The sequence below is a fragment of the Mytilus edulis genome, chromosome 7 (genome assembly GCF_963676685.1).
Source record: "Mytilus edulis chromosome 7, xbMytEdul2.2, whole genome shotgun sequence".
Lineage (NCBI taxonomy): Eukaryota > Metazoa > Mollusca > Bivalvia > Mytilida > Mytilidae > Mytilus > Mytilus edulis.
In genome coordinates this window covers 25781517-25798773 of record NC_092350.1, presented here as the reverse complement: position 1 = coordinate 25798773, position 17257 = coordinate 25781517, and the positions used below count along the sequence as shown (strand labels likewise).

Sequence of the window (17257 nt, the reverse complement as noted above, 5' to 3'; positions counted from 1 at the left end):
TAGATCAGGACTTATGGAACACAAAGTTCAAAGTCATCAATTAGTGCATTATATGATGATCATGATAGCCTTTGTTGAGATTTTAAAACAAAATCGGTCATATGTTGATATAGAGTGTAGGTCAAGGTATGATAAATTATGTTTTAAACCTTTCTCATATCAATGAAATACACAGTATCTCACAACAAAACATAAGTCCATGAAATTCCAAATTAAATAATGGACAATGCCATTTGAATATAGCTTATTTTCTATACCTTCATATTTGACTAAGAAAAAGATTCATTATTCATCGGATTTAATTCTGAATTTATAACCAATTGATAAATGTATGCCTCTTTTTACCATATGGTGCCATAATACATATTGCCCATAAATCTAACTTTTGGGTCAGATTGAAAATATTTTGGAAAAAAATCAAACTGTTAAAAGGAAAATTGATTTCAGTCGAGGAAGCCGAAGTATTGATAGTCCTAAAGTACAATATACTTGAAGCCTGTTTATTTATGATATGTAATGATTTACACAAAGGATTATGGAAGTGTCAGTACATATAGCACTTCAATTTTTTCTTAAAGTAATAATCTAAAGGGCTGTGAGGAGACACTCAGAATACTTTGATAAACTTCAAACGTTTCATATGAATACATGCAAATAGGCTGAAATAGATGGATATGTGAGGTATGCTATAATGAGACAGAAACCAAAAATTAGTGGAGTGGAACAAAACTTAAACTTGATCTGTAACTCATCATGGTTAACTCACATACCAAAGATCAGCCCAATATTTGAAGGCGTTTAGAAATAATAATGGTTTGCTGCGGAATGACGGAATTACTGAATTTCAGGATTAGGGAATTTCGGAATTACAGACAAGGGTAAAAGAATGACGGAATTACGGAATTTCAGAATTTCGGAATGACGGACAAGGGTAAAACTATATGGCAACGACAACTTCATTGCGGGGCCATAAAAACAGGTTAATACTAATATTGGGCTTATGACTCTCTGCTTATCAAAGTTTACATCGCTAAACAAATAATAAAACTATATAACACAGACAAATGTTAATACTGAACATTTATATTTATAAAAATGACTAGACTTAAAAATGCAGTTTATCAATTTTATGTTGAAGTTATATCTATATAATCCTTATATATACAGATCATTTCTGATAAGGTGGACAAAAACACACAAATATGGATAAATTAATATTTTATTTTAATATTAAATTGCTTTGTGGTCAAAGAGATTTTCAAACAAATCAGCAAAAGAATTTTAATTTGTTTATGTTTTCAGAAAGTGATTTCAAGAGATGAATGGCATTTCAAATTGTAAAATTCTATATGTTCAAACTCCATCAATATCAATAAAAGAACTTAGTCACCTGCATTGCACATATATTCTATATTTTACAAGGGGCAATAACACTTTTTAAAAAGTCCACCATTATAGAACTTACTAGTATAAACCTATAGTATAAGTTTTATAAAAATCTGGCAAGAATTGTACCTGTGAGAGTGCTAACAAGACCAGATGGACTGACACACAAATGAACACACAGACAGACGCCCAGTATTTCCATGTTCCCTGCAACCCAACATATTATGTTTTTTTCTAAATTGTTTTTAAGTTTAAATTGGGCCTTAAACTATACTAACTAGCTTTCATTAAAAATGAGATGGCATAGAATATATACTGAAAATAATTCTGTCTTGTCATTTTGTTAAAAAAAAATATAGGTATTTAGTGTCAATCTATTTTAGGTTGAAAACTCACAAACATGTTTACATGTTTAACCCAGTCATTTATTTCCAAAAATATCAATCAGTACACCTCTAGCAGATTTAGTGTAAAGATATCATAAGCAATCTGAGGAAATCTACTGACAGAATGCACAAGTCTTCTTCTGACAACAATCATACAACTAAAGTTGATCATTAAGTATATTTACAATCAATTCTATTAGATTTTTTGGGAAGGATAATATTTATTAATACATGTATAAGTTTATTTTTTTAAGTTTGTATATTTTTTAAAAGATCTAAATTATCAAGGTATTTCAAATGGACAACATAAATTGTTCAAATTATTATGGCATATTGTTATTCTAAATTATTTCCCAAAATTGATCGCCCTGAAGATCATAAAAAACATTCTATTAAAATTAAGTATGTCAATAAAGGCTTTGATTTTGTAAATATTGCCGGTATATTTAACGACCATTCTGTTAAAGAACAAATTCCTGGATATTTTGACAATACTGAGCTACCTCTCATTTGTTATATTTACAAGAAATCTACCTGGAAATTTGTGTTTAATTATAGTCAATTGTGTAAAGATGTTAATATCAGTGAAAATACACCTACTTCATGTAATTGCAGTAATTCCGAATATATTTATGCACCCATTTCCCATGTTATAACAGGAGATCTTAACATCGTTCAAGACCGAGAGTTAAAATCATTCCTCAATAAAGGACCTAAATATCGTCCCCCGTCAATTATTAATTGGAATGAGTGTCGTAATATCATCCACGACTCACTCCATACTTACTGTATGAAATGGATAAAACGGGAAAAAGCTGACAAAAAATCTTTGGATTCTTTTTTTAATTCAGTAATGAAGATAGTTGATATACGTATTCAACATTTTAAAGAACATTTTACTATAAACAATAACCACAATAAACCTATTTCTCGTATCAAACATAAACTAAAAGAACTAGCCAAGGAATTTGTTTTTGTCCCAGCAGATAAAGCTGCTAATAATATTATTATTGTTTGATGTAAATTTTACATTGAGGTTCTGAAAAAGGAAATCACCAATTCACCAACATTCCAACTGACTCCATTTTCAGAAAACGAAATCTGTAACAAACATAAACTTTTAGCCACCGCTTTACAAGCAGAGCCAAATACAATGAAAGTCCCAACTATGTATTGGCTTCCGAAGCTACACAAAACCCCTTACAAATATAGATTTATTTCGTCTTCAAGCCATTGTTCAACTACTAAATTGTCTATTCTTCTTACCAGCACACTTGGTACAATTAAAAACCTGATAATAAATTGTTCAAATAAGGCCTTCGAAAATAGTGGAATAAATTACTTTTGGAGTGTCAAGAACTCGTTGGAAGTACTTGATAAATTGCATGCTTATATTGGTGATTTTGAATCTGTTCAAAGTTTTGATTTTTCTACCCTGTATACCACATTGCCTCACATTCTCATTAAGAAAAAATTCACACACCTAATTAAATGGGCATTCAAAAAATCAGAATGTGAATATATATGTTCAAACTCTTTTAGGTCATTTTTTAGTAGCAATAAACAAAAAAACTATGTTAATTGGACATGCTTTGATACTATATATGCCCTTGAATTTTTACTAGATAACATTTTTGTTCGCTTTGGAAATTCCGTATATCGTCAGATTATCGGAATTCCAATGGGGACTAACTGTGCACCACTTATTGCGGACCTGTTTTTGTATTGTTATGAGTTACAATTTATGACAAAAATAAGCAAAGACCCATCGAAACAACATCTGATAAACAAATTTAATAATACTTTTAGATATTTGGATGACATTTTGGCTCTCAATAATGACGACTTCAGTATGTATATTAATGAAATTTATCCTGTTGAACTTACTTTATATAAAGCTAATACTAACAATGACCACTGCCCTTTTCTCGATCTTGATATCTATATCACTAATGGAAAGCTGAATACTAAAATTTATGATAAAAGGGATGATTTTTCATTTCCTATCGTTAATTATCCGTTTTTAGATGGTGACGTTCCCTTGTCACCATCTTATGGTGTTTATATATCTCAACTAGTACGATTCGCTCGTGTATGTAACAATGTTTTAGATTTTAACGAGAGAAATTTATGTATTACTGAAAAATTATTACACCAGGGTTTTCGATATCACAAACTAGTCAAAACATTTACTAAATTTTATCATCGGTATAAAGACATCATTCGTAAATATAGCTCAACATGCAGACTTCTAATACGTTCAGGTATTTCACATCCAATTTTTTATGGTAATATTCTTTATAAAGCACAAAGGTGTCAGTATTCACCTCAGAAGCTTACAAAACCTTTGAATAGACTTATTAAGAAGGGATATAATTACGATACTGTTGTCAAGTCATTAAAGATTGCATATTTTGGCGTTAATATTGAGTCACTGATAAGGTCTTTGCATCGGAACTAAACACATTTATTCTAAAAACAGTTGTTGGCATGACACGGGTTATGTTCTTCTATATATGTTATGATGGTATGATACTAAACCCCTAACGGGACGGATTGTGCCTGATGTTCATATGATGAAATCATAATCTTTCAGTCAGTTTAATTGAAGTCTGGAGCTGGCATGTCAGTTAACTGCTAGTAGTCTGTTGTTATTTATGTATTATTGTCATTTTGTTTATTTTCTTTGGTTACATCTTCTGACATCAGACTCGGATTTCTCTTGAACTGAATTTTAATGTGCGTATTGTTATGCGTTTACTTTACTACATTGGTTAGAGGTATAGGGGGAGGGTTGAGATCTCACAAACATGTTTAACCCCGCCGCATTTTTGCGCCTGTCCCAAGTCAGGAGCCTCTGGCCTTTGTTAGTCTTGTATTATTTTAATTTTAGTTTCTTGTGTACAATTTGGAAATTAGTATGGCGTTCATTATCACTGGACTAGTATATATTTGTTTAGGGGCCAGCTGAAGGACGCCTCCGGGTGCGGGAATTTCTCGCTACATTGAAGACCTGTTGGTGACCCTCTGCTGTTGTTTTTTATTTGGTCGGGTTGTTGTCTCTTTGACACATTCCCCATTTCCATTCTCAATTTTAACATAACACAGCTATGATATTTCATAATTGATGCCATTTTCTTATTTCTACTCCACATAAATGTCTGTATTTAATAGGTCAAATATCTAACAATGAAAAACTGTCTCAGTATAGCTATGGGAAAGAGTTTGTCTGAATAGCCCTTTTTCATTTATTCATGTTATTGTCATGATTGTAGGTCTATTAAAAAAATAAATATGCCTATTTAAAAACCAAGATTAAAGGATATATACATGATATATATGTACAAACATGATGTATAAAAAATGATATAATATTGTGTTTTACCATTTCATGCCTGATTTGTAACACAGTATGTTGTTTTTGTTCTCTAGAAAAAGGGATATTTTTATGTCTTCTTTAAATGTCAGCTTCTTATTCATGTTATTGAAAAAAACAATTGGAAAAGCATTGACTTTGTCCCTTTAGACATAATTTTCATCCTAAATAAGTAAGTCTGAGGTCATTACCATTCTGTTCCATCTTCAACATGATTTTATTTAGTTGATAATTTAAATTGGCGTTTTCTGCTTTAATAAAATAAACATGTAGCAGCAATCTGACATCTATCATAAGCAATAGTAATCTAGGTAATAGCACAAATGATACTGGTAAAGTAATCTAGGTAATAGCACATATGATACTGGTTGCAAAAATGAGAAAACTTGTTACCTATAGATATAATGTACAAATGTAATGAGAAGATTTCAAAACCATTATACATGTATACGTAACCAGTACACCATTAAATTCTTGTTTAAATTGTTTTACATTGTCCTTTTGGGTCTTTTAATAGCTGACTATGTGGTATGGCTTTGCTCATTGTTGAAGGCAGTATGGTGACCTATAATTGTTAATTTCTGTGTCATTTTGGTCTCTTGTGGAGAGTTGTCTCCTTGGCAATCATACCACATCTTCTTTTTTATATATTAGCTATCCTCTTAAGTTATTAAATTTCTTGGGGATTTTTCTTCAAGTCTTTTCAATAAAGGGTTGGGTCTTTTCTGTTATATAACTACTTTATAAAGAAACCAGATGTTTATAATGAGTCAATCATAATCAATGAATTTTCTACCTACACAACTGTCCTTAAAAATGTCGGGATTATATGGTAACATATGGTACACAAACTTATTGACTTTTTGTATTTTGTTATCATAAATTATGGCTGTTATTAAATCATGACATTGTTAAATTAAAATATTTATAATTTTGAATGATTTTCTGATAAGCAGTTCTTGACAACAAATAAGTTGCTTAAATTCTCAACTTTCTTGACTTTATATAGAGTAAATGAAAGTGTTCAAAATCAAGATGTATACAATGGGGGATACAATGTATCCTCAAAATTTAAAAAAAATCTCCAACCATTAAAATAAGTACATTTTGTATTTTGTATTAACACAAAAAAAAAGTATCATTCTTGAGAAAACCTGAATGATTGAACAAGCTACAATGTACACTACATTGACTATGAGTAGAATCAAAAATCTTTTATACTTTTTTATATTCTGAAGATAAAAAGATATTCCAAAAGAGGAAACATTGATTCATTTCAACTAAATAAAAGAGATGGAAATAAATAAATTAAAAATAAAATAAAACAAGAATGTGTCCATAGTACATGTACACTGATGCCCCACATGCACTATCATTTTCTATGTTCACTAAACTGTGAAATTGGGGTCAAAACTTTAATTTGACATTGAAATCAGAAAGATCATATCATGGAGAACATGTGTAATAAGTTTCAAGTTGATTGAACTTCTACTTCATCAAAAACTACCTTGACCAAAAACTTTAACCAAAGACTTTAACCTGAAACAGGACAGATTGACGAACGGATGTACATACAAACAAACGAACAGACAAACAGACCGAAAAACATAATGTTCCTAAGCAGGGCATAAACAACTACCTTCTTTATCCACTGTCATATCATGTATATATGGGGCCGTATATATATATATATCAGTGAGAGTACAACATTCTTTTGTTTTAATCAGAGAAGATTACATACAGGAAATTCCAAAGACAAAATGATTCACTCCAGGTGAGGCAAAAATGAAGATTTTTTGGTTGTTTACAACAAACAAGACAAACATTGCATTAAAATGCATTTTAGTATTTTGGTGATATTGAATCACTATATAAATATTGTCTCTATGCATAATAGTATTTACAAACTATAAAATGAGCCAGCTCAAGTTGAAACTTTAATCCATCCCTTGTTTCTAGCTAATTACCACATTAAAGGATCTTTATCATAGATACAATGTATTAATGGTTAAAATGTACCAAACTTCCCCCCTTACAAGAATTTCAAATAGAAACTGGGTAATGTTTGAAACCAGGTCTAATTTAAAAGGCCAAAGGCATGATACATTGTGTACTAGTTCATGTAGTTCTTTTTAGACATGAGTAAAAGATGTACATGTGGGTTACCTGTTTATATGTGTCAATGATTCAGCAACCTAAAAACACATTTAAACTAAACATGAGATGAAGTAATAAGCATGGTCATTATATTAAGGGGGGTCAAAAACTTGTGCCAAAAGAACTTATTGCTTTGCATGGATATTAATTTAGTACCGGTAGTTTCCTCTTTTGCCAACATCAGCATACAATATAAAATTGAGAATGGAAATGGCAAATGTTCCAAAGAGCAATTGATATAAACAACTGAATTAAGCCTAAACAAAATTAGTATTTCGCTGAAAATTAAAATTTGTAGTTTACCTTTAACCACAAAATCCACAAAAATTGGTACCCTACAAAAACATGTACTAAAGAATCCAGTATACTGTTAAAAATGTCAAAATTACAGACTTGATTAATAATTAAAAGAATAACTAAGGCGTCATAACCAGAAAACAATACACAGTCTAGCTATCATTTCTTTATTGGCATGTCTAATTAAGTTCCTATTATCAATAATTAATTGATGGCTTTGAGCTTCCGACAGAATTGATACCTGAACTTCAGAAATTCATGACAAATGTGTGATAAATCAATGAGGTTTGCATATAACCTGTGAATGTTTTTAAGACAACATATGTTGCCATGCTTGATCAAATATTCAGATATGCTAACATACATACATGTACATTCTTTATGATATGTATTGGAAATTGGATGATACCAATACCTTAAAAGTTGAATTAAAAAAAACACACCTTTTTTATTTTTAAAAATTCTGTAACATTGTAATTTTTAAAACATAAAGTTAAACTATACGTCCTCGTATTTATATACAGAGGAAAGATATAGACAACTCTCCATTACAAAAAGAAGGAAAAAAAACCCAGTAATTTCAAAACTGTTACAAACTATATGAGATCGAAATCTTCATTCTTAATACACAGACAGAACCTCAATACTGTAAAAAGAACTAAAAAAAATCAAATCTGAATATTTAAAACAAAAAAAAATTCAGTTCTGGCTGTATGTATACAATGTTCTTGATGTTGTAATTAGATAAAGAATTTAAATATAATTAACTTTTTTATATTAAAAACAGATTACCTGTAATTAATTGATTATCCACGTGGATATTTAACTCACCTGTTGTTGATTGACAGTTAACAATTAAATTCCGCTGCACCATATAAACACAGATGTAAATAAAGGTTAAATAATAAAACATGTTGCTAAAATTCAGGAAACATCCAAACGGAAATATTGAAAATTATAATGAAAAAAAAGCACATCAAATGTTTATGTCATTTCTGATGAACGGATCGTAATTATTTCCGAAGTCAATTTATGTTTTGACTTTTTCACATGTGTGGGCCTGTTTGAAATTATAATTTCCTTTCAAATCGTAAGATATCGCCTTAAATTTCTCAATTAAATGACTGTCAGACATGATTGGAATGCGCATTCCCTTTACATCGCAAATGACAACAACAAAAGAATGTGTAACACCGGCCCATTCACTTTTCTGCAACATTTGTTTACATTGATGGCAAGGCCAAAACGAGACTTAGCCGCCAGAAAACTCCGTCATGGGAGACAACTCCTAAACTTTTTAAGTATTAAACTGGAATCCGCTTGTATAATACGCTTCACTTTGTTTTAATGAAAATGAAAAATCTTGCTTCAACGTGCAGAAAATAAATAATCGGTCCTCTTAGTTTACAAAAATAAATAACCGATCAAAAACAAATCCTCCTGATGTAGACAAGATATATATGACATGCTCGAGGTAACATTTTTAAAGAACAAAACAGATTCACATATATATTGCAATATGTATCTGTAAGAATCGACGGAATAACCAGCACGTCTCTAAAAAAAAAACCAAATCATATATGATAAGCGTTGACCGTGCGCACATTTTTAGAATGAAGCGTTTCCGCGTTTTCGAGTGACAAACGGTACTTCGATTAACGCTTTTACACCCCCAATTAATTTACAAAAAGAAGCTTACAATTCCTAAATATACCACGGTATATATTATATTAAGTATATAAGTATTTTTTTCAAGTTTTTTTAGGGACAAGTGCCCGTGTTTCAGATTCGGTTCAAAATGAAAGTACGCCGTGATAATTTAAACAGGGTTGTGAATCAGTGTTTTTTTTTTTATAACGAAAATCCTCATGACTTAATATGATTAATTTAAATGTTATCAATATTTTTAAAGATAACATATATTAAAAGAGAATGATACTCAGAGAGGAGAAGATAGCAAAAGGGACCATGAGTCAAACTTGTAAGTCGAAAACGAACTGACAATGCCATTAAAGGGAAAACGACCAAAAGCCAAGTTCACAGTGATATTCAGACACGTAGCTTGCAGGGGCTGCCGTAGTTCCGTCTGATTTTATTCAGATCCTGCTCCACATGTTGCACCCGTCGTGTTGTTCATATAAGTAGAAACCCGATGATAAATTAACTTCTATTTCGAGAGGTCACTTTCGAGGAAAGTAGGACAATGTTTTTAATGTTGAAGTAATTGGTGATTTGGTTCTGATTATGATTTATCAAAATACATTTCGAAAAATCGACTGTATAAATTTTTCACAAAACAATTATGCCTTTATACTTTATATGTTTAATAGAATTCAATAAATGTGTATATTTTGGGGATTTATAGTCTCCGAATCATCGTACTTATGCCATTGAATACTTTGGGAATGGAAAATATATCTTAATAAAAGGAAATAATTTCAACTGAAATAAAGCTTGTTAACAATGACAGTTCTTAATTTTCCGTGCAGCGGGAAATATTACATTCAGATTCAGAACAATATCACTATCTCATAGGGTGAATTCGAAGACAGCCCTGTTTTGAACTCAGTCAAAATTCTAACATGCACGTTTATAAGGTAAAATATACAGAACATATATGGCATTCTGCCAGAACATCCTGACTACGAGTTGATCAGTATTTTCTGTTACACTATTCCTAAAAGTATCTCGGCTGACAAAACGTCGATCGAACTTTAAAGGAGTAAGTCCGGTAAGGACTGATTTTGGCCTCAAATTTCATGTTCATCTGACGAAAGATTTTGACTACTTTTTAAACACTTAAGTGTCTATTTTATTTGAATCAATTAGTTTATGTGAAAGATTTTAACTGATTTAGTCATAAAAAACGCACCAATGCAAGCTGAAATATGAAAAATCTACCAAATATGCCGAAAAATGTCATTTTTCAGATGGTTTTTGTCAAAAATGAAAGTGGCCGCATCCGTGTTCACCCTCAACCTTTATATATGTTATGTATTATAATAAAAATACAACTTACATTTCAATATTAAGGATGAACACGAATGTGGCCACTTTCGTTTTACATGAAAACCGTCTAAAATTTAACTAAAATGCTAGAATTGTGACGATTTCAGCAATTTAGCATGACTTCATGGTGCTAGTACCCGATATATGTGCATTGTATTGTCAAAATCAGCCCAAATTTATGTAGCAGAAGCATTCTACTGTCCAATAAATAACTAAAAGTTTACATTTTAACAATTTTGTAAAACTGCAATATTTTGGGGCCAAAAAGGGGTCTTACTGGACCTACTCCTTTGACCACATGCACGGTTTGCGTATGGAGTGAAAAAGTTATTGTAACAATCACTTCACAATAGAGTTCACACCTAGAAAACTTTCCCAATGAAAATGTTTTGAATAGTAATCTAAATAAGAAGAAAAATAGTGCCTCTGTAATAAAAACATAGTAAGAGAAAATACATATAAATTGATAGGAATGCAGATGCAAGTAGTCCCTGAACATGCGGATAAGCGATGTTCGGGTGTTATACTGTTGTGTTGGTTTCTTTTTGTACTGAAAATTATCAATTACAACACATTTTCAACGGGCAGTTTATCCCCTCCACAAGAAGTTGTTTGTTCGTTAAAGAATTACACGATTTCACTTTTCTGCATAAAGTATTCGTGACTAAAAGAATATTAATCTGGTCGCGGCAGACTGCAGGTTTTTGTATTGTGTTTTTACTTTAACGATATATATATATTTAAGAGTCTCAGGGATTGGCCTGTGTACAAGTTAGATAGGCAAAGAGGATTGGTTGTGTTGTATATTTATTCAACGGCGAAAGTGGATGTTGGTTGTTCCTCATGAGTGTTGTACTGTCAAATATGTTTATTTTGGTAATTTCTGTTACCATTTTTACGTATTAAAAATAATAATTAATACTAGTAGTACGTAAAAATTAAAACATATTTTAGAACGGAAAAGATTTTAAATTCACCAAAGTATGAATAAAAAATAACGAACAACAGAAATGTAACAAATGTCATTTGTATTACAGTCTAAATTAAAAAACGTTTTATGGAATTTGGGCATAATTATGTCGATACAAAAAAGATATCAAGCGGGCATTTAAATACATACGTTGAAAAAAATGACTGACAACACCATGGCACAAAATGAATATTCGACGATAGGACGAACAAGTTCGCAAAACACTTCATAGAATACAAGAGTCAGTGGCGGATCTAGAAATTTTCATAAGTGGGGGCCCACTGACTGCCTAAGAGGGGGCCCGTTCCAGTCACGCTTCAGTGATTCCCTATATCAGCAACCAAATTTTTTTCCCAAAAAGGGGGGGGGCGGCCCCCTGCCACCCTAAATCCGCCTCTGAGAGTCTGTGCAAAACGAAACCAATCATACTCAGATGCTTAGAAGATAAAGTATTCCCTGCTTCACGTGTGGCTTCCGTTGTGTTGTTAAAGACTGTATCTGGATATATAATGGTTTACTTTTATACATTGCAGTGACGTAGCTAGGTCATTTTTACGTGTACACCCGAACCTCGGCGAGAGATTCTGAGGGTTCCAAGCGGGTTCATTTCATAGCACCTGCTGATAGAAGTTCGAAATTAAAGTTACCATGGCGTAAAACAATTAATCGAAAAAAACATCTTTTTATGTACAAACTTGTTATTTAATGAACATGGAAATGTATACTTAATTTTCAGAAATGTTACGGCGCACTATTAGAATTCGTAAAGTGTTCTGCGAAACCCTGGTTCACGCCTGGGATTGCTTTCCGCCAAAGCTTAATAAGGCCTATATTTTCTTGAACTGGTCAAGTTTCATGACAACATATGAAGGTTTATAAATTTATCATGTGTACTTAAATTCCGGACGGTCTGTTAATTGCGGAATACAAGTCTGTCTGTGAATATAGTGAATATAATACTGAAAAATGAAAGAAAGAAAAAACTTTCAAAATTTTGCTAAGAAATTCATATTATCGGTCAATACGGGATAGTAAATAGACATCTTTTCATCATAATCCTCTGGATACTCATTTGATCATAAACAGTTTCGGTCCAACTTCCATAAAATTTCACGAAGGGCTGACAAAGTTATTGATATATATGTTTACCCTTTACTGAACCTTAAATTATGATTGACGTGGCCGACGTTTAGAATCGCTATATGTCTCGCTTTTGCGACACGTTTGTCACAGGCTCAAAAAAATAAGGCACACCACATATCGAATTTCAGGAGATAATATATTGCTTTAAAGAAAAGTAAAGTGATTAGAATTTACATATTTCAGACTTTAACAGAAAATGAACAAAAATATAATTTGATAACATTTGGCTGAAATAGGGATAGTCGTTACTTTCAGTCGAAACTACAAGCCATTGCAGAAAGAATTGCATGGCTGATGTACTTTTCCAGTTCTTTTTATTCTATTTAGATTATAATATATTTTTTATCAAAATTCAAGTGTACGTCTGGGCGTTTTGACGTTAACGTAGCTACGCGCATGCAATGTGACTGAGATTGGGAGTTGTCTCTATGGCACTCATACCACATCTTCCTATATCTAAGTTCAAATTCTGTGATGTCACACTCGAGGAAAAGAGGGCGGGATTGTTAATACGCGGACACAAGAACATATTCGTAGTCATCTGTGACCGTGACAAATACTTCTAAACATTCAACCATCGCGTGATGGCGTGCTTTCATACAGCATGTGTGTTCTTATGAAACGAAAGCATATGACGGAATTGATTTTTCTTCCAGCCAAAGGAATATTAGGATTTGAATTAATTGAACACAATGCTGTAAAGATTTTTTTATATTAAACCTTCGCCTTTTGTCCTATACTTTTTGTATCCGCAAATGTTCCTGATTGAATGGCAGAATTTCGTGACTTTCACAGACTAATTCGGCTTACGGAATATGATAGTTGTTTTCCATTTCGATTTGATGTGTTTCTTCGTGCTTTTGATTTTATCATTTGACAAGGGACTTACCGATTTGAATTTTTTCCTTGGAGTTCGGTATTTTTATTATTTCGCTTTTTAATCACATTGTTTTACTTTGCACCTCGTATTTTTCTTCATAATTATCCGAATGATTGTTTTGGAATGACATAAACTTTGTATCTGCTAGTCTATCCTAAAAAAAAACTTGATACGAATTTGAATTAAATGAAATGTTCTCGAAATGTATATAACGTCATCTTGCACCTCAATTTGGCAATTAATTAATTTTATCAAGTTTAAATTTTGGGTTAAATATAGAAAAAATGTATGGACTTTGCCTTTATAGTGCTAATTTAATTTAAGATTGTATCAAAATCTTCAGCATGCATTAAACGCCATTGAAGAGAAGACTCACCCATTATTTGATTGATTTTGTATTTTAATAATTTACATGCATGGTGTCATAGATCAAATTTATTCGTTCAGTGTGTTTTCATATGTCTTTGATTGAGTTAAGCCATTTCAATTTATATTTTATTGTGAGTCTTTCTATGTTGTGATGTTACAAACTATTGTTCCAGGTAAGGGTGAAGGTTGGTACCTATTAAAACGTTTAAACCCGCTGCATTTGTTCTCATCTGTCATTAGTCAGGATCCTGGTGTTCAGTGGTTGTCGTTTGTTGATGTGATTCATAAATGTTTCTCGTTTCTCGTTTTTATATAGATTGAACCGTTTGTTTACCCGTTTGAATGGTTTAACACTAGTCATTTTTGAAGCCCTTTATAGCTGTTTGGTGTGAGTCAAGTCTCCGTGTTGAAGACCGTACTTTCACCTTTAATGGTTTAGTTATGTCTTAGGTGGAGAGTTGTCTCATTGGCACCCATACCACATCTATGAACCAAAAACATCTTTAATAAAATTATTTCAATAAAACTTGATTAATGATCAAATATTTTTGTACTTTGCAGAATGTTTTATACCTAAATTCGTTACAAATAGCTGAAACTAAAATGTGTATACTTGATTAAAAACAAGTCAATAACATTCATATTATCTATTTTAATGTAAATCTATTGAAAATATTTTATAATAAAATCCTTAAAGCAGCTACATAGCAAATGAACCTCATGGTCTTGAGACATCTGAAGATGTCTTGAGACAAATTTCCAAGACGCGTCTCAAGACGGAGATAAAGACGCGTCTTATAGACACCGTGTCTTGAAGACATGTCTTTAAGACATCTTGAGACATATGAAACTGTGTCTTGAGATATGCCTCAAGACACATTTTTGTCACATCCATGTCTTGAGACACTGGTTTAGAATAGTGTTTGGTGTATTTGAAAACACACCACATCCTTTATTCTGTGTATGAATTAAGGAAGATGTTTGCCGTAATGAAATCTTAAAGGCAATGAAATTCAAAATAAACCCCCATATAAACCAAATAAATAACACAACCCCCCCCCCCCCTCCCTTTCTCCATTTTTTTTAAATCAATAAAGCAAAATCTGTATGGTTAGTTAAGGTTAGTTGTGGGTTTTCAATAAGTTAGAATTTGACATCTTCAGCTTAGATGTAAATTTAATTTTCAAGTAATATGAAGAAAGAGTTTAAAAAAAAGATGGGAAAGGTGGAAATGACAAAACTCATAACTTGAATAAGGAACAACAACACTGTGACTCAAAAATCAATGAAAACACAGTCCAAAATGCACTACACAGTAAAGAAGATTGTGTCACTTTAGGGGAGTATGCATCATACAAAAATATTTGAATCAGTACAAGTTTATTCTGTATAAACTTGGTAGAATGATGAATTATGAATACTGGTGAATAAACATGTTTTATATGCAATTGATTGTGGAAGGAATATTTATAAAAATTTTGTTAAATGCTGAATTTTAATAATGAATGATGAACAAGAGCAACAATTAACTGCAATAAACAATTTGTTGTGTTCAGACTACTGATATCTGCCGGAAAATATCATCATGAATATTTCTGAAATTTCAATTCTATCTTCAAAATAACACAGACACAGCCAATGAATATTTTAACAATAAAAGTTTAAACCCATCTAGAAATGAAAAAAACACAGAGCAATTCAAATGTACCATTCTTACAAAATGATACAAGTCCAATATTAATAACACATTGTTGATTTTCCACCAAACCTGCCCAGTCAATGATCAGTTTTAACATTCAATTTAAATCAAAACCTGATCACTTCCCGGAGAGGAGTGGATTATTATAAGTCTAGAAAAGAAACCAAATGAGCAAGCAAGCCACAAGAAACATATATAAAAGAATATATGAAAAATACCAATTTAGAGACTTAACTGACCTTTTAAACAATTCAAATTGAGCTCTCATAAATGCCATATAAAGATCCATGTCTGTTCCATAAATTGATGTCCAAAATGACTTCTTTATAGGGCAGGATTCCAAATCTATGGCAGATTTTATGCACTTTTAATAGAAGTCGTCTTATGTTCCCAAATCAATGTCTAGATCTTGGCACTAGTACTCTGAAAAAAAAAATAATGAAAAATTATTTGATTTATAAACTTTGGTTATCATTCTTTTATCCTCAAGATAAACAGAAAATGATATTAACTAAAGGGAGCTGGCGGGTATAAATCACTTTTTTTCTGAAATATAGGATATTGCTATCTTTTGGTATAAATTAACTTCATCCAATACTTTGTAGAAAAATAAAATAAAAATATGGAGTTACCGTTCATTAAGCTCACAATCTGCATTCGAAAAAAGCATGCATTTTTGTTAAGGTTCTTTTTTTCTGTTGAACTATTTAAAACAGTAGGAGAAAAAAAGGTATTTAATCAAAATAAAAAAAGAACCTAATTACAGAAATCACTTAACTATTACAATAGTTTATTTTAAGTACAGCTTGTATGAAAAAAAATTTTAAAATAGGTCACCGATGAGTTAAAAAAGATATTTAAATTTTAATGAAAAAAAAAGGAATTTTTTCACCAAAGGGAGATAATATTTATATTTTTGCTGAATTGTTTGTACCCTTGAGCCTCCTTAATTCTTAATTGAAATACTAATTTTTCATCAGATCATTGGCAAGGCAATAACTACGAATTGTTGTAATTATTTTTGGTAAACTATTTCCATGACCCAAGTTCAGAACCCCTTCTGTAGTTGTTTGCAATATCTGAATATTTCCGTTAGTCGATTATTCGGATTAAGAACTTGACACATTGTATAAGCAGCTATCTATTGAAGCTTGTATTTTACCCATGTACATGCTTATATAAATGTTTTAATTGATTCTGTTGGATGAAATGTTTTCCTCCGACCATTATTTCTTTCTATTAGTTAACTGAATAATTATGATTTGAAGCCTATTTTGTAAGTACTAGCATAGTTTTTCAGCTAGAATTGAATACTTATAAGGTCTACTAATATAAGAAAAGTTTTTAGTAAAATCCAACAGTAATCAAAGTCACTTATAAAAAGTAGATCCTTCCCAGATGCAGGATTCCCAGATGAAATCATGTTAAAATAAAATTGTATAGTAGGAAGTTACATATATCATGTATATATATTTATGGTGAAAAAATATCCAAAATATCTTTGGGGTCAGATCATACATTAGGATCTGTCAAAAAAATAAACATAATATATCTGAAAAAATCACAGGTTTTTTTCAGGGTTTTA

General features: G+C 31.3%; 1 protein-coding gene across 3 annotated transcripts in view; it reads right to left on the bottom strand.

Annotated features, from left to right (window-relative positions):
* LOC139481148 (uncharacterized) overlaps positions 1-8883 on the bottom strand; it is a 45092-nt gene extending 36209 nt beyond the window's left edge. For 2 of the 3 annotated variants that reach the window (XM_071264266.1, XM_071264269.1), the window contains exon 1: positions 8434-8827. In XM_071264266.1, the coding sequence (XP_071120367.1) occupies positions 8434-8515 (82 nt within the window). In that variant the 5' untranslated portion in view covers positions 8516-8827. Of the gene's footprint in view, positions 1-8433 lie in introns of all 3 variants that reach the window. The other variant, XM_071264267.1, reaches the window with a different exon arrangement.
* Positions 8884-17257: the final 8374 nt, after the last annotated feature.